Genomic DNA, 24,709 nt, shown 5'->3' with positions numbered 1-24,709 from the left:
GACAGAAACTTTTCCATTTTTGAATATTGTTATATTAAGGCTGTCAACCGAACCCTGAAACATGTCTCCCTCAAGGTCCTGCTCTTGCAGGTTCCAGTAAATCATTTCAAGGTAATCCTTGACTTTTCTATTGCAAATCTTTGGATATACACCTCCATATATTTAGGTAAACATTGCGCTCTATAAGCGTTCTAATGGCCAGTCGCCTTTCAACTATAACTTCACTTTCGATGGCTGCAAAATGCTCGACGAAGTCCAGAATCCCTTCCTATCCTTTTTGTTCAAAGCCTTTAAGACCTACACAAACATCAACCACTCGTGTCCATATGACGTAAGTCTGATTTAAGCATTTTGTTTGTGATTTTTGTTACCTATTTAAATTTTAGAATGATGTAATTGTGGATAGGCTGCCCACCCTCTTCATACACGAGAAGCTGACCACAGTCTGGCCTTTTCCGGAGGGCGACTACGTGTTTTCAAGCAACTGGATTACCTCGGGGGTCAACCGAGCCAATGTCAGGATACATGCCTCGTACTCTTGATGAAAACCGGTCACTATTAAAAAAAGAAGTTACTTTTTCAATGCATACATTTTTAACTAACAACTGCCTATAAGGATTTAACAAACAAACTCAAACGTCAGATCAACAGAAAACATTAAACAATAAACTATTCGGTAAACTTCAAGAGGCTCTCAGACGGTGCGTCCTTCTCCTGCTCCTTCCCATCATCGCAATCGCAATCCTCATCAGCCTCAGGTCCCCCGTTTTGGGGGGCACGTGAGAAGAGACCCTTTAGCTTGGTGACCGCACCCGGGATCATGGTCGGTGAGGGTGGCGGGGTCCCTGGCAACATGTAGTGGGCCACAAAGTGCAGCATGCGATAGGTGGCATGCTGGTACACCTGGCTCTGGGCAAAGCACTGGCGGATTCTCTGGCCCAGAGTGGCGGCCAGGCAGTTCTGCAGAGTGACCACCTGCTCCTGCTTTTCCTGGAGCGTTTGCTCCAGTTCCAGTGAGTGCTCAAGGAGCTTGCTAATTATTTTAGTCCAAATTAAGGGAGGTATATAGTGAACGGAGGAGGTTGGAAGTTCTTACCTGTACTTGTCTTCGACGGCTTGCTTGTCCTCTTCCATCTTGGCCATATTCTCACTCAAGTGTTCGATAAAGTCTCGTTTGAGAGACAAGTCGATGTGAACCAGCTCCAGCTGCTGGCTCATCTCCTCCAGGGCACACTGGCTATCCTGATGTTCGCGCTGCAGCTGGGTGAGCTGCTCCAGATGATGCCTCTGCTCGGCGATCGCCTGGAAGAGTTCAGTCTTTTGTGATGCATGGACTTCCTGCAGATTTACGATGTCCTGGTTTTTGGCGGACAACTCCTCGGCTAGCTTGTCCTTTTCGCTTCGAGTCTGCACCAGGATCAAGCTAAGCTCCTCGTAGGATAGCTTGGTCTGGGCATTGTCACGGTACGATTGTCTCAACTGGTCATTCAGAGTGGCATTGCGGCGCTTCTCAACGCAAAAGAGTGAGTTGTAAACATGCAACTGGTTGCGATTCTTCACGACCTGTAGGGGAGAAACAGAATCTGTAGAAACCAAGAAAGCACTTCCATATGGACACCCCATCTCTAAACCCACTTACACTCTTTTTAAAATCCTCCACCTGGTCGCTGAGGCAGCGCACCTCTTCGCGTCTCTTGCGCCAGGCATGCAGCATGATGGTGTTGAAGATCCTGAGGCTGGCCACACGGGCATCCTGCTCCGGAGCGACTACAAAGCTCATCTTCCCCTCGACTCCATCGCAGAGCGGCAGCACCAGCTTGGCCACACTGGCTTCTAATCCTGCCGGAACTGCAACGGCAGATTCCTCAGGCTCGTCCACCGTAATCGGCATCTTGCGGGGCGAGGGCACGTGGGCCACCACCTGGTAGTTGCCGGTGCGACGCGCTTCCTTGAAGTCCATTTGCGATAGGGACTTGCGAACATTGTAATTAATCATGGTAGCAGTCTGCTGGCGTTTAAGGGTCAAGTACGGTGCCACGGCAGTGGAGGTCGAAAGGGACGGCTCCTTGACGAAGCTGCTCTTGGGAGCCACAGTGTAGCTGGACTGCCCCGAGCTGGAGGTGGAGGTTGTCACTGAGTTGTCCGAGGACGAGGGCGTCAGCATCCCAGCCTTGGATCTCTGGTTGACCAAAGGGTTCTTGTTCTCCTTGTCAACACTGAAAAGGAAAAGAGTTTCCTAAACCAATACGATCTATTAAATGCATCTCTTCCTTAAAACTTACATCATTTCCTTCTTCAGGTATCTTGAGCCATAGCTGCGACGCTTCTTGAGCTGTCCTTGGATCGCAGACTTTGTGTAGAGTGCTCTTGGCGATCCCTTTTGGGAGGTATTGTTCAAAGATGAGGAGTTAACCTGACGGATGCGAGGACTTTTCGGCCACATGGTGCCCAAAAATAAATCAAATTTAAGTTCGACGAGAATAAATAAAATCAACAACAACTTTTGTACTTCGTTTCAAACGTAGAGAAACAAATTATAGAACTGAACAATGCTTTCAAGACAGATCTATCGGGGAACGAGTCCAAAGGTAAGGCCTACTCTTTTCAAAATTGGAATGTTTAGGAATTGAACCCCATTCTTCACAGCAATGCCTTCATTTTAACTAAATTAAGATATATTTAGATTTTTTACACCGTTTTCCACCGGACTCCTTTGAAATTCGGGAATGTATAGGAGGGGCCCTCATAATACTTGGGGATGTTTGTGTCTTTTCTAATTTTCACCAGATCCTTGAACACCAGAACATTTTTTACGATATTTGTAATTGCTTCTAGTGAGAGCCATTAAAAAATGGTAATTGTATGGTCACTTATGCCCCAAACTATTGCGAAAAGTTATCTTTCCAGCAATAAAATGGAATCATAACGTCAACAAAATTGATTCTTTGGCTCTTTAAAGTAAAATGGTTTATTTTTAAAATAATTAAGATATTGCCTCAAATGACATGTTACAAATTACGTCTACCCACAATCCGGGCCGAGTTCAAAGCCGGAGAAATATCCTGCTGGGGCACCAGTCCGTCTCGCCCCCAGCTATCATCCACTCAACCATCACATCCGGCTGAGTTCTCACACATCGTAAGTAACTTGATGTGGTTGCCTTCGCATCCGTTTTCTTATTTGCGGCCCATTTTCCCGGGGGGCACAATTTCCGCTACATTGGGCGCCAAATGTGCGTTTAAACGCAACTCACCACGGGATGGTAAAGCTTATTCCACAAAACTCCCCACTCGAAATAAAAGTGTTGGAAAGTGTTTGAAGGCCGTCCCTAGGACAACTTTTGTCTGTTGCCGTTGTTGTTGATGGGTGGGTGGAAGGTGGGAGGTAGGAAGACCACTCTGTGTGGTGGCCAAGGCGGCATCGGCTTCATTAACGGTTCGTCGCTGGTGGCAGAAGGTTGTCGGTCTCCTGGAACAGCTTGAAACAGAGTCAGTATAGTCCAGAAATCTGCGAGCGGAAAATAACGTAAAATTCAAATCGAAATCAAAATCGAAATGTGCTCATAAAACAATAGATTAATGTAAATGAATTAATTCGGCTCGAATTTCCCATCCGAAAGTGGTGTGCTGGTGCGCGTGTGGGAGTGATTAAAATCGAAAACGAACATAAAATTGAGAAAAATTCGAGTGGAAAATTGAAAATCAACAAAACATATTGAATTATTGCTCCGGCTGAAAATTCTGATTTAGGTGAGTTCTGGAATCTATCTATAAATAATCTCACTGCCGCTGCGAGATTACAAAATTCCGATTTGTTTATAAATAATTGGCCATTAAGAGCAAATACAACATATTGGGTTTGTGGCAGAATATTTCATTGATGTTCGCTGGGTTTCTCCCAGCGGATCAATTAAAGACTCTGAAACTGGTATCTGGGGATCTTAGTCATTTCCCCCCAACGGGCTACAGGTGTTAAAATCTCAGATGCTTACGTCTTGGGGAAAAAGTTATCTAATTACATTAATCATGCCGCGATCTTTAGCTTCAGAGCGCCAAGACAACGTCACATTATCATTTGGCTATTGAGATGACCTGTTTGGGGGCTCAGATGGGGACACTGACGTGTTATCTGGAAGCAAGTCAATCGAATAGGCGCACGCCTCGACTTCTGAGAACTTGGACAGTTGGAAGTGTATTTTTTAGAACGTTCCTGGAAGACAATGCATTATTAATCGCATATAATGTTGGCAATGGTACGACTTGTTCGCGTTACTGGCATTTGCAAAACGTTTATCCAATAAGTGACCGCTTTTCCTGGGAATCGCTGGTGGCCTAACATGTGCTGGCAGTGACTTAATAGATTCGAGTGTTTTTTTTTAGCCAAAACAAAGAGTTATACGAGAAAACTCTAATTAAATTTCCTTTCCCTGTTTCGCTTATATCAATCAACCCAAATGATATCAGGTTTCTGTACACTTTGCGTCACAATCACATAAACAGTCGGACACCTTATCTGACCTTTGAACAATTATTTCCCCACATTCCACTCTCCGCTTTAAACCAAACAAACTGTGAAATACAAACAAAGCATCAAGCTCTGAGCGAACTCTGAGTTTGTGTCCAGTTCTGCTTGCAAAATCGCCATAAGTTCTAATCCTACACACTGTTGTTGTCCGTTGCACCCACTTCGCCCCACAAATCGGCGGGGCATTAATTAATTAACACTTGTTTGTGCTGTCTGTGGCGTTTGCTTTTTAGCTGCTATGTTGTGGCTGGTTCTGGCCAAAAGGCATCAAAATCAAAACAATCTGCCGTCTATCTCGAAGTCTCGATGCCAGAGTTACCTTAAGTTGTGAAATGATGGAGTTGGAAGACACTTACTCCATCATACACCAGACAACCTTGATGTACCTCTAATAAGCACTGTAGATACTAAAGAAAAAGATCATTTTTTGAAGTTGAAAAAGCTCTTTCAGATACAGATACAACATCTCTGTATTGCATGCGGAACGTCATCGTCTTCAGGTAACTCCCCAACTGCATACACCGATTACATAACGTGCAAAGTGACTGGAAACTGGAACTGCAACTACTTGCACTCCCTCTTTCAGTGGGATCCCGAATTTTCCCCACTCTCTGGAGCTGATCATCATATGGTAACTCTCTCTCTCTCGGCAGATTTCCGCATGGGCAAACACACACACACAGACACCAATACACAGGCAAAGTGGCCCCAATTGAAAGCGAGTGTGAGATACAATTGTATCTGGTTTGGCCACTGGAATGGCAAATGTGGCGGGGCTGATGATTCATCGCGAGTTCGGGGAATCCAAAGCCAATCAAGTGCTTTAGGCCCAAAGCCACGACACGGCAGACGGACAGGTTTTCGGCTTCGGCAGGCTTTTCATATTAACAAGATGGGTATTGGCCAATCTATAAAGCATTCAATTTTGTTTAAATTTCTTACTAATATTATTTTGGTTTTTAGTATTTCTAAGTAAAGCTTAGAGCCGACTTCATTAGAAGCTAATTGCTTTGTTTAAATAATTCGCAAGGGAACAATGTTTAAATTAAACGGAATAACCAATAATACGCAATATTATTATTTTGATTCAATTATGCAATAATCTAGAGTTCGGTCGTAATTATGTATAATTTCTTAGTAAGATATTTAAGTTCCGCTTTCTTCCTGAAATTCTTTTCCTTTTTTCATGAATGACTCCCCAAGGGGCGTTAGGGGTTCGGTTTTACGCAGGGCATCTTGGATTCGACGCAGTATTTAATTTTTTTTCTTAATAAATTCGGCATTGCCTTTGCGTCTTTTAGTCATGTTTTTGCTGGCCAAACATTTTGAGTTCGTTGGTAATTTTGCCCATCGGGTTATCGATACGCCTGCCAGCCCCGTCCGCCTCCTGGAGGTCCCTCCATATCACTATTATGTCTTGAATGTTAATGCGGTCTGCGGTCTTTGTTGGGCTGCCTCTTTAAGGGCGGCGGCGACCTTTCGTCGTGACTCTATTGCACATACACAGAGAAAAAATTTTAGGAAAAATATAAAATTAAAAAATATAAGGGATTAACCTAAAATATAGTTTTTAATTTTTTAGCAATCAACATTATTTTTGATAAATAGTTTTAAAAAATATCTTTGGCTATTTTTGTCAGTGCATTCAAGCTGGCCTTAATGTGGCGCTGAACGAAGAGGAGCAATAAAAGCGGCAGCAACAACAAGTGGTTGCCCAACTATGCGCTCCACTCTTTCGCCGCCCCCTCGCCATGGCACTTCTCTCTTTCTCTCCTCGTCGCTCCATCTCCCTTGCACTCGCAATGATGGGGCTCTTTGGGGCTTGGCTTTGTTTGTCTGCAGTCAGTCACCCGGTCTCGCTCTGTCCCGCTTACGCGTGTGACCTTGAATCGCACACATGTGCCGAAATTGCAGGGGCTGCATGGCGGGGGGAACTTGGCTGTTGCCTCAGCCTCTCTTTCTTTCATCTGGCTTCTTATCTTCAGAGCTCCTTCTTTTTGTGGAGCGCAAAAAACAAGCTCATTAACGTGTTGAGATTTCTGTGACGTCGGCCCAGCTTGGCGACGTCATGGGCGTCTTGTATCCAAAATAGTATCTGCATCGAAGTGATTAATATTTTATTTTTAGCTCAGAGATAGTTCTCAAATTAAACGATAAAAAATAACAATATTTCCAAATATTTTGTTATCAATAAAAATATTTATATATTTTTAGCGATTCCAGTTAATGGAGGATCGCTAAAATTTGTTGTATTTTTAACAAGTCATCTGATTTTATAGGCATTGTTGTTGTAATCATATATAGACATAAACGTGGACCAGAATAATAGCTCACAAAATGCATTTGGTCCCCCAAACCGACCCTGCCCACGCCACACGGAAACTTTGTTGTTAGTTCGAAAAATCTGTGGGGCCAGAAGAAAATATCTGAGCGCACAATAATGAATTATTTCTGCCCGAATTGCAGCAAATAGTTTCCCCCCCTCCCAAGCCCGTACATACTATATACCCGATTGTTTGCCTGCACTTGTGTTTATTTAAATGACTAAAATCTGCCGATGGAACAGAAGCCAAAAATTGAGTTAATAACTCAGCCTGACCTTAGACGCTGTCGAGACGTTTTCCTCATTTTGGGGAATTTTGCTTGCGCGAATCGGCCACGTCCATATAGATTTTATAATTTACATTGGCCGAGGGCCGTGATAGTTTCAGGTCTGTCAATTCCATGGAAAATCAATAAAAATATTCATCTGTCAATATTTAATAAATAGGATCTATTGTTATGCACCTGGCAGCCCAGATGTTCGACAATCAGGTGTATGTATATTTAAGCTCATTAAATATGTAGGGGATCTGGAAGGTGAATGATTCACATGCTTCTGCTCTGATCAATTAGTGTTCTGTCTCTTTGATCTTTTATTTCAAAAAAGTGTTTGAAATTCGAAATATTTTATTTTGCAGTTTTTTAAGTTTTTTAAGGAGAGTTCATTAGACCTAACACTTTAGGGATTATCTTTCGAATTTGAACCAATAAACTTTATTTCCCTGAAAAATCACCGGAAAATTCGCTCCAGGAACTGGTGCTTGTTTATAGCAGAAAATCGAAATCGAAACACCTGCCGTGTGGCATAAAAATCTCAACACTTGTCTGAAACCCACTTAAAAATCTATAATAATTTTTTGCGCTTTGTTACGTCATAGGAACGCACTTGAAAAATTTTGTATAAAAGCAACAAAAAGGCAAAAACCAATAAACACAACTGCAGACGTAAGAAGTCCGGGCATCAATGGACGGGGAATGGCCCGAAATGAAAACAAAAGTGCCCGCTCCAAAAAAGCAGCGCACCCACCGATCGCCGTATCAGGGCAGTCAGTACAGTTTATCACGTATACGTATCACGTATACGTACTGTTGCCGATCACAAGAGACCGAGAGAGGGAGCTCGCGTCGTGCTCGCGTCGCTGGCGATGTTAAGCTTGCCTGGTAGCTACAGAGAAGCTTTTTCTCACTTTTAATCTGAGCTTGGCCGGCAACGGACGTGCGACTCTGTCCCCAGTAATTCGACCGATTGAACGAATATTGTGCAAGTCGCACGCGACTATATTTGAGTGTCTTTGTTAATTATACGCGACACAACAACAACCACGAAGTAAACTACAGATGTGTGTGTATAAATCAATGTCCGCTATTAACTGGCTGCGGCTGCAGTGTCTATAAGAAATAAAGTCCAAACGCCCGTAGCTTCGGAAACTTGTTGTTTATCGGCCCAGAGGCTGACTCGAAAATTTGGCGCGTTTTGTTTGTGACTAAGACCCGCCGCGCGCGATAAGCCAGACAAACAAAACACAAACAAGTGCATAAAATTCGAATTTAATCAATTACACGTGTCGGTCCAAACAAAGAGATAATTCGATTATTGTGTCGCAGAGTGCATTCGGGTCGGGCCAAATTAATCTAAAAATTGATTCAAATTGAAACTAATAAAGTTGTTTTCGATCAAACCGCAACATAAATCCCATAAAAGGTTAGCCAGCAATATCAGTTTTAAGTTAAAAACAAATCTAGCAAATCTAAGGCGTAGTTTGTAAAGCACCGCTGTCTAGTAGTCGTATCCGTGAGTACACTGCACACCCAGGCAGTGGAGTAACTCGATTGCAATGACACTGCAAGAAAGCGAACTGCTGCCCTGGCGCATACCCTGGCTGAAATATTCATAAATTATAATCCCAGATACATAAATAAATATCAACTCTTGCTGTGGGCAATTAGTTATCCAAGTGCCGCGTGAAATGCAAATTTTATTTATAATTTAAACAACGAGAACTAGGCTCTGTACTCGCGTGTTTTCTGTCTTCTGTTTGACAAACATCTATCTCAAATTCGACTGAAATGTCAAAATGTCAACAGGCCAAATAAATCATAATTCCCTTATCTATCAAGATGAGGACTAATTTGGTTTTTTCTTCTTGCTGGCAGTGTAGCTCAACTGATATATAATATATATGCCAGCAATAAATCTCCCAACAATGCAGGCGGCTGCTGATTGCGATTAAATAAAAATAATACTTAGTTGGTGTCGAGAGAGCTCAGTTTGCTTTCTGTTTGATTTGATTTACATACTGGTCCAGATCGTTTATGCAGGCAATTATGCCGGAACTATTCCCCCGAGTAGACGTTTCCTCCAAAATGCATAATTATTCTTCGAGCTCAACAGAAATGCTAATTGCCTTCAGATTTTTTTCTTATATATTGTTTGAATAAACTGCTACTTACTTGTATACATTTCCGTTGAGCGATAAGGAGCTCAGACTAAGCTACAAAGAATGTATTTTCTTAGTTTCTAATCGAATCATCTCAAGAGGAATATGGTTCTGAAGTAGTAGTATGGTAGCCTCGAGGCTGGCGAAAAAAAATGTATCCAAATGGAAATATTTATATTAACGAAATGTAAATATTTTTACAAGTCGGTAAAGCAACCGGGGAAAAGTTTATAAAAATTTCTGATCCACGGTATCTGGATCATTTCGTTTATTTCATTTGTAATCAAAGGAATACACAACCTGGCACTGCAATCGAAAGACACAAAATGCCATAAAGACTCGAAGACTTTCCGCACGCACACGGCTCGGACACTGGGTATCCATAAAAATAGAATGAAATGGAACAGTCATGGTCAAAACTTACTTAAATATCGATTTATCTGCGCCCAGATAGCCCCCAGCTATCCCTACTTGTATCGCCAGAATTGAATGTTTTCCCAAATTGTTGAAAGCAAAAAAAAAAGAATACAAACAAATCCTCGATTTTCACACCTTTTGGCCCGTGTGTGTGCCAATGTGTTTGCTTACATTCGACCTACAGAGTGGGAGCCATAACTTTGCAACTTGTACTAAACAGACCTGTTTCCAATTGAAAGTTATTGTAAAGTGAATGCCAGCGCCAGAAAGGTCGGAGGTGGTGGGAGGAACCCCAAGTCAACATTAAAAGGTTCTTTTTAAATATTTCGCAAATTTTATATATATTTAGTTATGTTCTTTTTTGTCATGGCATAGCCCTGATAAGAGTTATTCTAAAATATTATTTCGGACCATTTTAATGAAAGCATGAAAATGAGTAATTAATTTCAGCAGCCATTGTGTTGCTGAGTTCTGTGTTATCACTTCCAGCAAAGTTGTCAGGCAATTCTACTAAACATTTCTCGGTCCCGAAATCGTATTCCACTTGAACAACCACCAACTTTACATTTATGTGTCATTCACACTTGGGCCTCCTTCGAATAGGAAAAGTTCACACCCCATGTCGGAGGAAGCAGGCTCCCATTACGCATACGCCATGCTGGACCTGAATTCTGAATCTGAATTGATTGAATCGTGAAAAGTTTTATGGCAAAATAATTAAATGCTGCGGTTTCTTCAGTTTTCGGGCATCGCGTGTCGGTCGTTTTTCTTTGTGTGCCTGTGGTGGTGTGAGTTGTGTGAATTTTCCGTTTTGTCTTGGCCATTAGAATGGAAATGGCTCTAACGCTCCACTGGCCTGGTCTGGTGTGGTCTGGTCTGGCCTGGCGGGCTGTGGTCGGGTTCGGGTCTCGGCACACGGAACGCTTTGGGTTACGCCGGGCATTATTTACTTGACTGCAAAAATGCTTCCTTTGATTTGCTTGAAATGCCATGAAAATCGATTTGCTGTATAATTTAACTTTCCTTTTGCCCTGCGCTGCTTTAACAGTGAGTGATGAGGGAAGCCAAAAGTAACCGGAAAATGTGAGGAAATTAATTGCTTTTTAATTAGTTGGGCACACGTTAACAGTTTACAGGTGATGTGCAGGCCTTTGTGTTCTCTGTTGCAAAAATAAAAAAAATATATTTCGGTTTTATAGGTTCGGTTAGCTGCTGAGTCACTGCCCTACACAGTCGGAAACCCAATTGTATATACCAACGAGGTTATCTTGGGGCAGTGACATAAACTTCAGTCCTTGTTCTATCTTTAGAAGAACAATCTTCAGCACTTACCCTCATTTAGCCCCTAATTCGCCAGGAAAGTCTTTGCCGCGGGATTACCCACTGATAGGCGGTGTGGAAAACCTTATCAAAATCAGCTTAGTCTCTTAACAGCCGACCAATGGAAATCCATTTGAGCCGCCTGTCTGAACAAATTAAATAAGAATTTTGTGTATGAAAATGCTCGAGCAATCAGCAGATAGAACGTTGAATAAATGCTCAAAAAATTACGAAAATAATCAATAAGGGCTAGAAAAGATAGTCTAACCTATTATATATTTTTCCACCTTTGGCCTAGAATATTTCTAGAATACATTTCTTTATTTTCAAACATTAGAAGTTTATTTTCCAAGCAGTGCTGGTGTAGAATCGATGGTGACCTTAGAAAAGTTCGGTTCGGGAAGTAAACAAACATTAGTTATTTATATATGCGATGCATATAGAACGGCAAATGGATTTCCTGCAAATGACAGCGGGCCAAGACCCGCTCAAGGACACTGTCTAAGAACTAGGGGGAATCATAATTTTCAGCATTTATTGATTTTCTCGTATGGGGCGGGAGTGAGAGGTGGAGGTACATTTTTTGTCATTGCCGGCGAGAATTCATTTCTACTTTCGGGTGACAGGCGAAATTCGTTCAAAAAACTTTTTATTTGAATTTAATTTTTTCGTAGATACACATGAGTGCCGAGCATAATGCAAGGCACTCAGCACCCACACTAGGACACTGGCAGGACCTCCAGTCACGCACTGACACACACACACTTACACCCGAGCGTCGGCTTAAGTACTTGAGGTGCCAATGGGAAAAAGTGAGGAGAGTGACTGCCGGCCCCACAAGTGGGGGAGGTGGTCTGTGTTTGATGTGGAGCCTTGTCGGTCGGTCGGAGGGGCGGGAGGCATGTGTGTGTGTGACTGAGTGTGATTAGGCCATCGGTGTGTGAAGTGTGTGCGATGTGGGAGCGGGTGTGGGTGGCGAATTTTCGGCCCTGGCTTTCATATTCAACTCCCACTGCCCCCGACCGATCCCGATCCCGACCCATTCCATTCTCCTCTTCTATTTAGCTGTGTGTTTATTTTCGGTTCAGAACGCGATTTTCCAATCGATTGAGCACGTGACAAGGTTCTAGCTACTGAAATATGTATGTCCGACGACAATCCCGCTCGGAGGACACACTGCTCGAAGCCCCGGCCCAGTAACTGAAAACCCACCACTTCCTTGGCCGTCCCAGGACCGGATATCTTCATTTCCAATGCCCTCTATTTTTGACAACGTTTAATTAACATTTTTCTGCAGCCTAACTCACTTTTATTTTCCGTGGGCGAAAACCTTTTTGTTTGCTTTATTTATGCGCCGATTCGTGGCTCTGATTTATGTCGCCGAATTTTTCCGAGACCCCTCCATCCTCCATCCATCCACTCGCCCTAAGCCCAAATGCGAATTAAATTTGTGCGTGGTTTTTTCTCTTTCAGAGCCCGGGCCCGGGCCTTGCCGTCCCATCTTAAAGTATTATTCAGCTTAAGTTATTCCCGAATCGAGGAGGAGGATACTCCGGGCTAGACAAGCACAAAAATAGCGGAAGAGGGTTTCTGGAGATGAATCAAGCAATTACGCTTCTGGAGAGCTTTTTTTTGGGCACTTAATAAAATAGAAAAATTAAACTGTACGGCTGGAGGGGGCAGGCCGAATGCGAATGGAATATTGATATTTGTAAGCAGAGTATTACAATTTAAATTGAAAATCGAGTCCTTCTTAATCAGGGGAGTGCTTGTGGTTGAAGATAACATTTTGAGGCAGTACTGCCAGCTATGTAGGTTAAAGGGCTAATTGACATACTCACAAATTCTAAATATACACCATCTGCTCACATATGCGAAAGGATTTAACCAATTAGCTCGCCCATTAGTCCCTTTCGCTATTTTCGGATGCCTGCCAGCTTCGAGGACCTCAATGTGTGGCAAATGAAAAAGGATAACAGTGGCGCATTCGTTGCGGCTTTGTTTCGTTTGATGGCAAACTTTCGTATAATTAGGCCCTTAATATTTAAATTTCAATTAAATTTGGTTACGACCTTCAGATATTTCATAATGTATGCAAGCCACTGAGCAGCAACAGCAAAGGGTTATCTCTCTTTATTCCAATTCGGTTGCAGACGATATCGCAGTGACAAGCCATTGCCCGGAAGTTGCAGAGGATGGTACTGAGGGTTTATGGATGAGGATGTGTGTACTTTGCGAGTAAGAGAGATTAGCGGCTCTGCTGTCGGAGGCAGCTAAGCACCAGCTCGATAAAACTTTCCTGATGTCAGACTGCCTTTGGAAAGGCAAACAATGTTAATGCACTCGGAAATGTTTTTTAGACTCCCAAAAATTCAAATTTTCAACAAAATAGGGAAGTACTTCAAATATTCCCAATCATAAAATTGCATTAATTGGCAAAGCACCATTTATGCAATTTTTACTGCCATAATCTCATCAATATTGCGTTTTATCACGTTTTGGGAATACGTATATGTACATATAATTCTATGGTTTATATTACGTATACGCCTTGTCTGCTGTTGGTTTTCAAATATTGTGTGCTCCATACTGATGCTCACTCGGTGCAATTGAGTCTTTAGTTATTGCGGAAAAATTTTTAATACAAAAGTCAAATGTGTCATAAATATAAATCGATGCTTTGATATTTTGATATTCGAGTGTTTTTACGGTTGCTGGCAGCACACTCCGACCCACTTTCGCTTATTACTCAGCTCAGATGGTCGGCACACGTGAGATCCGACGGATGGGGGACCGAGGTAGACCCATAAAGCGTCATGTGGTTCGTAAACAAGGCCGAAGGATATATGCGGGGGACATGCCACCACCCACAGTGGTGTGAATTGCAAAGAAACCGAAACAGAACAACAGGCAATGACAGTAGCAGGAGCCACAACACAAATCCAGTGACGGACAAATTGTTTTTGCAAGGCTATAAATGTAAACAAAATTAACATATGCAAATTTTGCAAGCCCCCAGTGTGTGTGTATTAGTGCCTTTTGTTGGTGTGTGTGTGTGTGTGTGTGGGGCTTGACGCCAACGTTTGGCATTTAGACAAATAGGCTGTCTGGTGGGGCTCCTTGAAGACTTTCTGCTGGATTGTATCATCCTTGCGAGTTTGCTTCTTTTGTTGAAAAGTTGAGTTATGTGCGGAAAATGCAAAATACTTGGGTGGCACACACACGTCGGGGCCAAGTTCGCCTCCTTCGGCCTCTTTATGGCTGCGACTATTAAATACACATTACACGGACAATGTTATTATCCCTCACACAAGCGAATAACAATGATAGCCTTGATCGATGCGCCGCCAGTAGTCGGTATCTGAATGCTTACATAATGGCCAGGGGAAATCGTTAAGCTCAAAGGCACATGTTTTCGGGATTGTTACGATTACCCGCTGAGATGTTTGAATAAATATTAAAGAAGGATAAAACAGGAAGTCAAGAGTCCGCACAATGAACTACTACTCTTAGCCCTCAAATCTGTACGAGCACCCGGTAGTGATAACCTTATCACCTTTACGACCTTCGGAGTCATGCTAGAGAGATTCCCCGGCAACACCCATTCTTGGCTTCGATTATCACCAAAATGCAACAGATTATATGTTATCAGCCTACCTTTGGGGGAAAGAAAAAATCACACAGATAAGAGGTGCTCTTGGGTCGGTGGAAATTGGGAATTTCACTGTTGTTAAATCAGATTTTGGCTCTTACGAAATTCTTGGGGGATAACCAGTAGTAAAAGTGTTGGGGCCGGTCCCAGAGCCACCTCTTATAGTAAGTGGGCTGAACGGAACTAAGATAGGCCACTAATCAGGTCAACGTCACTGCCGTTTTTCCCCCATTTGAGAGATTATAATTCCTTCAAGTCAGACAGCCTGACCAATGCTTATTTTCAATGCGATTAGGTTAATAGAGTACCTAATTAAAAAATAAATTTTTTACAAGTTCCTACAATATTCAACAAAAATAAACGCTCTCTTTTAGACATTCTCCTCATAGATAATTCATAGACAACAATGATTGAAGATGTCACAAGGAAACAAAAGTTAAATGGGAGTGAGGTACTTCGGAAGGGGAATACCAATATATCAAAAAATACATTAGCAATATGAAAAAAATTTAATGACAATCTATCATTTGTTTAATTCGCAGGCAATCAACACTGAAATCAAATGGCTGACGATTTGGGGGATATAGGTACGTATAAACAGCCATCAATTTATGGCACATACTAGCCCGCATTAGTATAAACAGATCCGTCCATAATCCGCCTGGTAGTCCTTCCTGGTTCTCGGGTTAATGAATAATCTGGGCCCATAAGTCAATCGACAATGCGCTTAATTAGGCCGGGATGAAAAAGCATCGGATTGGCCGGGAATTTTTAGTGGCTAATTGAACATTGTTATTGCCCATGTTCTGGGTGAATAATGTGGAATAATGTTGATGTTGCCATCCGAAGCCTGTGGCAGAAACCGAACGCAAACGCAGACAACAACAAGCATGCCCGGCAGAGTGGCATAATAAGTCTGGCAAATTGCTGCGTAACTTTTGACGTCAGTGCCTCGACATCTGGCCATAGCCGAGTTCAAATGAACACTAGTGGCAGGAGGCAGAAGCCTTCCAGCCCTCTCACACCCTTTCGCCAAAAACAATGGCAACCTAATGCCACTGCCTTTCATGTACTATATATATACGCTCTATAGTCGGCGGGTATCTGATGGATTCGGAATTATCCACTGGCACGCAGTTTTCGATTTCCGTGTGCCCCGAGATGGATGATTTCAAATTCACATTCTAGTTTGTCGCTCTTTGACATATCCCTGTTCGAATTACGGAAAAGGTCATATGCCACAAAAGGATTATTATGCATCCAATTTGCCTCAAAAAGACTACTATTTCTTGTAATTAGAGCTAGATATTTTCTAACAATTTCCATTTGCGGAATTGGTGGCTTCGATTTGCGGTCAAAGGTAATGGGGCGCTCCACTTAATCTTCTGGGGCATTTCTGGGAAGCCCCCACCCTGCCAATACTTCCCCTAGCTTAAGCCAAGTTCTTCCTGGCACTCGGACTTATTGATTTTTGCGTATTACCAACCCTAGAGGAAATTATCAATGCCAGAATGGAGGAGAGCGATGGCGCCACGGGGGGCGGCCCTCCCCCGTCCGGGCAGCCAATATTCCCGCAGTCCACATCCCTGCCGGTAATGCCGTCGCACCTGCCACTCCAGTTCCAGAGCCCGGCACCACTGCCGCAGCCGAGCACCAGGTGTGGACCCCACCTGCGAATCGTGGAGCAGCCGACGAACAATATAATCCGCTTTCGCTACAAGTGCGAGGGCCGCACCGCAGGCTCGATTCCGGGCATGAACTCCTCGGATAAGGGCAAGACCTTCCCCACCGTGGAGGTGTGCAACTACGACGGCCCGGTTACCATTGTGGTGTCCTGCGTGACCAGCGACGAACCCTACCGCGCGCACCCCCACTGGCTGGTCAGCAAGGAGGAGGCGGACGCCTGCAAGTCCGGCATCTACTCTAAGCGCCTCCCACCCGAGGAGCGGCGGCTGGTGCTCCAGAAGGTGGGCATCCAGTGTGCCAAGAAGCTCGATATGCGTGAATCCCTGGTGAAGAGGGAGCGCATGAATGTGGATCCCTTTGGAGGTAGGTTTCCACTTGAGGTCTCTTTTCTTGAAACTAATCTCATCCCGCTCCTGATTTAGCCAAATTCGATCACAAGGACCAGATCGACAAGATCAACCGGTACGAGCTGCGTCTGTGTTACCAGGGGTTCATCAAGAAGGTGCCCCTGGACCCCATTGTGTCCTCTCCGATTTATGGCAAGAGCAACGAGCTGGCCATCGTCCGACTCTGCAGCTGCTCCGCCCCGGCTTCCGGCGGCACTGGGATCATCATGTGGTGCGAGAGGGTAGCCAAGGACGACATCGAGGTGGTATTCTACGAAACGGACAGGGATGGCCACGAGATTTGGAGTGAAATTGCGGAGTTCAAGCCAACGGATGTCTTCAAACAGACTTCCATCGCGTTCAAGACGCCGCGCTACAAGAATCCAGAGATCACAACAAGTGTTAACGTAAGTTTTGCTCTGTGAGGTCAGAAGCAAAGTAATTCAATTCTAATGAGCCAATAGACTATTAGTAATAGTAATTTCGAAAAATTTCCCAACCGCAATAATCTGATTAATCGTATATGCCGTCATCTGCACCTTTTTAATATACATACTTTCTCTCTCATCAGGTGAAGCTGAAACTTGTACGACCCTCGGATAAGGCGACCAGTGCCCCCCTGCAGTTCGAGTACTACCCCAAAACAGGTACGGTAACTTTTGACAGGCTGCAGCGCAAATTGAAGCGCCGCCAGGAGCTGGACATCTTCCAGCAGATTCTTTCCCTTGACAGCGAAACGACAGCCACGAAATACTCCTGCCCGCCGTTGGACCTTAACGATGAGGAGAACAACACGGTGTCCTCCGACGACCAACAGAGCTCGGGGACCCTCAACGAATTCGAGATTGCGGTTAAGAAGTTGCAGATGCGACACCGAGGCGAGTCCCACGAAATGGATGGCGGCACCGTGACCGAATACACGGATAACGATAACGAACCGGACATGGAAATTGAGTTGGAGGTGCCGCAATTGCTGCCCCAGCTGGCCGATGACTGCACGCAGACCTCCACGCCCATGGAGGAGATCCTGCAGCATCCGCAGCTGCAGCCACGACCTCTGACCAATGTGGACAAGATAACCGAGTGGATGAAGAGCAGCGAGTTCGAGCGAACGGACAGCCTAACGGTGGAGAACGGGGACACCATATCCCTGACGAACAGCACCGCTCAGACCGCGTTCACCAATGTGAGCAGCTTGACTGCCAACACGACCATTACTAACCAGTTGGACGACGAAGGCAATGGATGCCTGCCCACCACGGCCAACGGGTCGCGCCGGGACACCCTCGAGAATCCCGCCGTGAAAGAGCTGCCGGAAACCGAGAAGATGGAGCCGGAAATGGTCTCAGCCAGTGCCCAGGCGTCTGTGGACTTGGACGAGAACTTCGATGAGACGGCCACGTACACTAGCCTTCAGATAGCTTTCAATAATCCCGTAGAAATAGGAGCTCCGACCAAAGGGAACCAGCAACAGATTCACTACCCACCCACCAATCCATTCGGTCAGCTGGACGACGACGAATTGGTGGTTCTGACCAATCCACCGGCACCGAGGATTAAAGTTAATGCAGCCCAGACACCGGCCACGCCGCCAGACTCGCCGCCCCTACCGCTCCCACCGAGGACACCCTCGCCCGATCCTGAACACCGGCTGCCGCCCCTGCCACCGAAGCCGCAAAGGAACTCCCAGGACCTGAGTGTCGTTAGCGATTCGATATCCATAAACCGGTCCAGAAACGGCAGCCTCAGCTCGAACAGAACCACTCCCTCGCCGATCATTATTATGAGAACCCCAGACCAGAGTCCCACCAAAAAGCTACCCACTCCCAGTGCGTCTCCGAAGAAGCGCCAGGGATTCTTTTCGCGGTTCTTCTCCCGCCGCAGGAGCAAGGCCGAGGACGATGAGTCCTTGACCCCGGGAGCAAGTCCCAGCAAGCAGCAAGCGGGCGGTTCCAAAGCCACCACTCCCACCGGAAGTCGTGAGCCTAGTGTAGCCCACTTTTCTCTCGGGGATCCCAATCGCAGCTCGACCAGGTCCATGCAACCCTTGGGCAGGAGCGAGACCCGGAACGGCAAGCCCGTGGGGCGAAGCTCGAGCAGTGTTTCCGGGAAAAGACCTGCCCACCTGGACGCGGATGTGATTCACATTCCGCTGAAGGGAGGCGACAGCGAGAACAGCCTACTGCGGCCGGAGAGCTACTCCAATGCCAGTACCCTGAGCTATGGAAGGCCGCTGGATAGGAAGACCCTGAGCACCCTTCAGCTGGCGGATATTCCCATCAGCGATGGCAACATGGAGCTGATAGCCATTGCCGACAGGCAGAGCATCAAGAATCTCTGTGAGGGGGCCTATGGCGTGGTCCTCGATCCCAGTGTGGACTTGTCCGAAGCGGAACACTTTGCTCTATACACCAGCAAGAGTCCGGAGCCTCCGGAATCCGGCGAGGGCGGAGCGGCAGGTGGCGAGGCGGATGCGGCCGATTTCCTTAGCGCGGATGAGATAGCTCGGCGTCTGGCGGAAGCCAATGGATTGCAGTAGACAATGGGGATTGGGGGATGGAGATAATTGGGGTTTCGGGTAACTGATTGCATTTTCAAATTAAAATGAAACTTTTATATTTTAATCTAATTGGCAACACAGTAAAACTCAATATATTCGAAACTCAGAGCTTAAAAAAAGAACCCCCTATAATGTCAGTTACCCGGGGCTACCCGACACTAGTTAGTCCAACACAGCTATAACTATAAAATACGTTTTCTAGTCGTCTTCTATTTCAGTATTACAAACTACAATGGCTACACAACTTACTAGATTTAGAAAATGTTTTTGAGAGCACTTACCGAAACAGAAACTATTACTATTTTCTAACCACCCCGATATCCGAATATCGTTATAGACACCCGCATCCAGCACAGTCGTAAACTGATTGAAAGCATTAAGCGCCGACTAATGGAAACAGAATACTATCCATCCAAGCAGTTCAGAACGTCCAGTAAGTCCTCGAGAATATTCCGCATTTTTATTGGTGCTGGGACTAGGTTTCCATAATACAAATACATCACATCTACGTACATAGTTCCTAGAAACTCACACACACCACCCACACCCATTTTAATGACCATTTTGAGTAGAAAATTTTGAATATATAGATATACATACATTATATAGAGCAGGTGTTGATACACTGTGGACCAAAAGCGTTGGAAATTTTTTGAATAGTAGTCGGTAAAAATCTGGTTGATTAGGGAATAGATTATTGAGCGCCGTTTGAATTGAAAATATTTGTTCTACACATTCTAATTGTATTTGAATTTGAATAATAAACGTTTTTGAAAAAAAAAGTCATCCCGACAAGAGTTAGTAAAGTAATTCTTTTTTTAAAACTAATAGTCTTGCCTTGAAAAATCTTTAATAATTTCTTGCTGTTAATTTCCTTCCAATTAAACCACAAATTAAAATAATATTCTCTTGAGAGATTTAATTTTGGCAAATGGCAAGGTTGTTAAATGCCTCGGATCGCCGAGGATTTTCTCCATTTCTTGTTTTTTGTCTAGTTCTCCCCAAGCTTCATATTATAGCCCCCAAAGTTGGACATCAAACGAGAGTAAGTTGATATTGCCGCCTTGGAGGCAAGTTGATGTTGTGGCTGACCGTTGTCCTTTTTGAGTTTTCGCTTTTCGCAAATTGCTTTAGTTTCACCTCAGTTTCGCCTCAATTATGTAAATGCTTTTTGCATGCGGTTTACCTCTCCGTTCATTAAACTTTCCTCCGGCTTACTGTCATTCAAAGCATCTGGCTAATAACGTCGTATTTGTGCTTCCAGGTCCAGTTTCTGTGGTGCCCCCGCCTGAGCCAGGTCAGGCCACGGCACAGGCTCAGGTGTCGCCCAACCTGGCGTTGCTGTATCCTGGAAGGAGTCCCCAGCAGTTTGTGCAAGACATCAAGTTTGAGCCGGCCTCAGTGGATATGGATAGTCGGAGTAATCACTGGCCCGCTGGGAACTTTAACTATCCCTCGCCCCATTCCACCTGTAGCACAGTGGACAGTATACCACCGATGCAGATCGGCCAGAACACAAACCATTTATATTTGCCAGAGGCCTCAAACGTTTCTATGACTTCCTGCAGTCCTACTCACTTTAATGGTGGATCCATGACTCCCATCAACCAAAACAACAACAACAACAATAACATGATGATGAATAACAACATTAATTATATGGGAATAAGTGATGTGAACGCCATGAAAATGAATGTTATGAGTCCTGCGGCGGCGAATAATCAACATCAACAGGTGTTCCAACAGCAGGCCCAGTTCCAGTACCAGACGGAGCAAAATTCATATGTGTCGCAGATGCCTCCAGATCAGTACCTTCCCCAACTGCAGCCGGAGCAACATCAGTTCACCGAGGCTACCATTCAGCAGCAACACACCGAGGGCAATTTTGAAAATTTGAACTTCAGCGACCTGATTCGAAACGGCACCCCAATGGAGGCCATCGATTCGATTGATGAGACCCTAAGCGGCTTGGGGCTGGGAGGCGACGGATCTGTAGGTTTTGTGGGAACCCCACAAATGAACAACCATTTTGCCAATTACTAAATATACATATAAGCTTAACAAGCCACCAGAAGATTAACCAAGCTAAGAGATATGAATAGAGGTCTCCAAAAGACTACAACTCTCGTTATCCACATTTGTACATAAAGAATAATTTGTAAAAAATGAGACGGAAATGCGAATCTCATTGCCCTGTTAAAGCCCTGTTATGACTTTGTGTAGTTTTTAAAAGCGAAATTCATATTGTAAATGTTTTTTCTAAAATAAAGTATAAATTAAGATTTTTAAATTATGAGTATTCTAAAGGGAAAAAGGGTCCATTCGGTTTTATTTTCAGATACCGGGTCCAACAGTAAAAGATATTTGAAATACTAACAGAGGCCTGTTAACCACCGATGGCATTTAACATTTCCCAACACTGTTCGATAGACGATTCTTAAGCGGGAAACAAATTTCGATATAAATATATCTATTTTGGGGGACATACCGATACTTTGACGTCCCTGGATTAAACATCAAGAAGAAGACGTTGGTAAATTATTTGCAATTTTCGTTCATCATCCCGCCAAACTAACGCGTTGCTCCATTCAGACGGATTTAAATAGTTTGAAACGAAGTCCCGCTCCACCTCCGAGAGAAGAGTCGAAGAGATGAGTGAAATCAATACTACTACCAGCAATGCAGAGGGCGATGAGAATAATCCCCACGAGCAATCCACAATAACCATGGTGGATGTCCTCGAGCAGGAGAAGGAGCTGGAGGATGAGTATGCCGCTGTGCTGGGCGCCTCCGACGAGAAATCGTGTACGTACGCCAAGGGGCCCATTGGACGGCAGGCGCTATACTCATGCCTGACCTGCTGCCCGGAGTCTCGCGGTGATCTGAGCAAGGCAGCGGGAGTTTGCTTGGCCTGCTCCTACCGGTGCCATGAGAATCACGAACTGGTGGAACTCTACACTAAGCGCAATTTCCGCTGCGATTGCCCAACCAAGCGTCTGGGCAAATGCTCTCTAAACCCCCAGCTGGAGGGCGCCCAGTCGCCGAACTTGGCGAATCTCTATAACCAGAATTTCCAGGGATTGTACTGCAAGTGCAAGCGCCCGTATCCAGATCCCGAGCGCACTTCCGAGGAGGTGATGCTGCAGTGCGCCGTCTGCGAGGACTGGTTCCATTTGCCACACATGAAGGCTCCCGGCTCCAGCGAGAAGTGGTTGGACTCGTGCAGTGAAATGATCTGTGACGGCTGCATGGATGCCAAGCCGTTCCTTAAGGACTACACTGGCTTAGCCCTGAAGCCAGTAGTGGACGAGGCTGAGAAAGACGCCAAGGCGGACAAGGATGACAAAAAATCCAAGCCAGTGGCGGATGACAACCAGCTTAAGGATGAATTGGATCGCAGCATTTGCGATATTATGAAAGTGGCCGAAGGAGAGGAAGAATCTCAAGCAGACGATGAGCCTAGCAAGAAGCGTGCCAAACTGGATGATTGCCGTCGACCCAAGCCACTCCAGCAGCTCGAGGGTGAGTATATAGTCCAGAGATTAGTATATGCCTAATGAGAACTAACTTTAATTGGGAATCAAACTCAATACATAAACAGCAAGTCAAAGTTTTTCTTGCCATCGCCCAAGTAGAGGAAACCATGCTCGTGCGAGTCGATCTTGTGGAAGAAGGTCATGCCCAGCCAAAGGCACGATTTAATGACCACCAGGCGCTCATTCTTTTGAAGATTCAAAGCGAAAGCCTGGCCCAGCGGGATCACACAATCGATGGTGTCCAGAAAGTCAATGGCGTAGTTGTAGTCGCTTCTTTTGGCCAAGTTAATCTTGAGATCGTTACGGGGCAAGCGATACAGTTGGTAGTAGGATTGATTGTCGATCTGCAAGCTGTTGAGGCCCCGGAACATCTGGTTCGGTATCACACGGCCGTCGGTCATCTTGTAGAAAGCTCCTCGTGGGCAAATGGCACACTCTTCGGTTATAATAAACACAATGGCAGCCAGTCGCTCCTCCTCCTTTAGTTTGACCACCTCAGGTCGGCTAATCCCAGTAACATGATTACCCACCATGTCAAAGGTAGGATCCTGCAAGGAAGTAGATCCATTAAATCTCTATACCCACCGCTGGAAAGGACACATACCAATTTAACGTAGGTCAGCATGCTGGGATCGCCAATGAACGGCTCCCTGGCGAGAATAGTGGCCTGAAATATCTTGGGACTCTGGACGAAAGGCAGCAGCTGCCACTGGAACTGATCCAAACTATAAAAATACTTTCTGTCCTTCAGACAATCGTTAGTGTAGCCAAAAGCAATGTAGTAATCCCCCTTGGTGGCGGTGATGCGACCCCACAGATACATGCCCGAGAAGCGGTTATCATTTTGCAAGGCAATCAGGGAATTTTCAATCAATATGCGCTGCTCCGGCGAAAACTTCATGCCGCAGTACATCAGGGAGTCCAGCCCATCGGTGAAGTACTCTAGATTCATGGTAGATCTTTACAATTTAAACTTTTTGTATGTTAATGTGCTTTAGGCTTATAATGTTTGATTGAAAAGTCAGAACTAGATTGATTTGAGAGTCAGATGTGACTATACTTTTAATCTTTCTATTGCAGGAGCTGCCTTTTGGTCCAACGACTGGCGCAAGTCACTCTGCCAGTGCTCTGATTGCCTAACCCTCTACAAGGAGCTCGCTGTTGAGTTTTTGCTGGACGCCGAGGACTCGGCCAAGACATATGAGGAGCGCGGCATGAAGCGAGCCGAGGAGAACTCCAGCTACGAGCAGGGCATCCGCGCCCTGGCCTCCATCGACAGGACACAGCAAATCGATGCGATCACCGAATACAATCGTATGAAGGACAAGCTAAAGGAGTACTTGCAGGATTTTGCTGCCAGTAAGAAGGTTGTGACCGAGGAGGACATCAATCGTTTCTTTGCTGGAATGCGCAACGAGAACAATGCAAGCTTGGGCCAGCCGCACTTCTGTCGCTAAGCAGAGACAGGCGCATTATTATGTTCCCCTAGTATTACCCACATTCCTCATAAAGTCAAGACCTCATACATACCCATGTAGAATTATAAGATCGCTTATGCTGCGCTAAATTGAAAATGTAATGTGTTTCTATGGCCTTATCGGAGGGGACTGACTTAGAGCGCGCGTTTTAAAAATTCTAGTGTTACCATGTGAAAAAACTTTCGATCGTTGCCCATCTCTAGACAAAAGTTCTATCGATATGTACCAATCGGTAAAAATATCGACAGAAAGACTAGTGATGTACAATATCAGCTGTACGTACCGATTGACTATCGATAGCTCAAAGTAGAGATGCAAAAACATCGATAGTGAGTACATCGATGTTTTCCAACATCGATGTTTTCAAACATCGATGTTAAAAACATCGAT

General features: G+C 44.8%; 4 protein-coding genes across 8 annotated transcripts; 2 read left to right on the top strand and 2 right to left on the bottom strand.

Moving 5' to 3' along the window:
- Positions 1-571: 571 nt before the first annotated feature.
- Positions 572-2,556, bottom strand: LOC108132252 (ribosome-binding protein 1). Its single transcript, XM_017251582.3, has 4 exons — positions 2,283-2,556; positions 1,640-2,216; positions 1,097-1,563; positions 572-1,033 (listed from the first exon to the last, which is right to left on the bottom strand). The coding sequence occupies exons 1-4, from the start codon at positions 2,441-2,443 to the stop codon at positions 670-672; spliced, it is 1,569 nt and encodes a 522-aa protein (XP_017107071.2). The 5' UTR covers positions 2,444-2,556; the 3' UTR covers positions 572-669.
- Positions 2,557-3,389: 833 nt separating this feature from the next.
- On the top strand, positions 3,390-21,595 carry Dif (Dorsal-related immunity factor). Of its 4 annotated transcripts, XM_017251643.3 has the most exons (7): positions 8,030-8,548; positions 15,216-15,260; positions 16,165-16,722; positions 16,782-17,152; positions 17,317-17,392; positions 19,643-19,738; positions 20,570-21,595. In XM_017251643.3, exons 2-7 carry the CDS (start codon positions 15,236-15,238, stop codon positions 21,346-21,348), a joined length of 1,905 nt encoding a protein of 634 aa, XP_017107132.2. In that variant the 5' UTR covers positions 8,030-8,548; positions 15,216-15,235; the 3' UTR covers positions 21,349-21,595. The 4 variants fall into 4 exon arrangements, with proteins under 4 accessions (XP_017107131.2, XP_017107130.2, XP_017107132.2 ...); XM_017251642.3 differs by lacking the exons at positions 8,030-8,548; positions 20,570-21,595 and adding an exon at positions 3,390-3,749 and having other exon boundaries at positions 17,317-19,697; XM_017251641.3 differs by lacking the exon at positions 20,570-21,595 and having other exon boundaries at positions 8,029-8,548; positions 17,317-19,697.
- A 173-nt stretch (positions 21,596-21,768) lies between these two features.
- On the top strand, positions 21,769-24,415 carry LOC108132288 (putative E3 ubiquitin-protein ligase UBR7). 2 transcript variants are annotated; one of them, XM_070276752.1, is made up of 3 exons: positions 21,769-21,838; positions 21,898-22,827; positions 23,922-24,415. In XM_070276752.1, exons 2-3 carry the CDS (start codon positions 21,957-21,959, stop codon positions 24,296-24,298), a joined length of 1,248 nt encoding a protein of 415 aa, XP_070132853.1. In that variant the 5' UTR covers positions 21,769-21,838; positions 21,898-21,956; the 3' UTR covers positions 24,299-24,415. The 2 variants fall into 2 exon arrangements, with proteins under 2 accessions (XP_070132853.1, XP_043069801.1); XM_043213866.2 differs by having other exon boundaries at positions 21,821-22,827.
- Positions 22,848-23,868, bottom strand: Rsph9 (Radial spoke head protein 9). Its single transcript, XM_017251646.3, has 2 exons — positions 23,446-23,868; positions 22,848-23,389 (listed from the first exon to the last, which is right to left on the bottom strand). The coding sequence occupies exons 1-2, from the start codon at positions 23,791-23,793 to the stop codon at positions 22,892-22,894; spliced, it is 846 nt and encodes a 281-aa protein (XP_017107135.1). The 5' UTR covers positions 23,794-23,868; the 3' UTR covers positions 22,848-22,891.
- Positions 24,416-24,709: the final 294 nt, after the last annotated feature.

Source organism: Drosophila bipectinata, chromosome 2L, assembly GCF_030179905.1.
Source record: "Drosophila bipectinata strain 14024-0381.07 chromosome 2L, DbipHiC1v2, whole genome shotgun sequence".
In the NCBI taxonomy this organism is placed as follows: domain Eukaryota; kingdom Metazoa; phylum Arthropoda; class Insecta; order Diptera; family Drosophilidae; genus Drosophila; species Drosophila bipectinata.
This window is presented reverse-complemented; position numbering and strand designations above follow the sequence as displayed.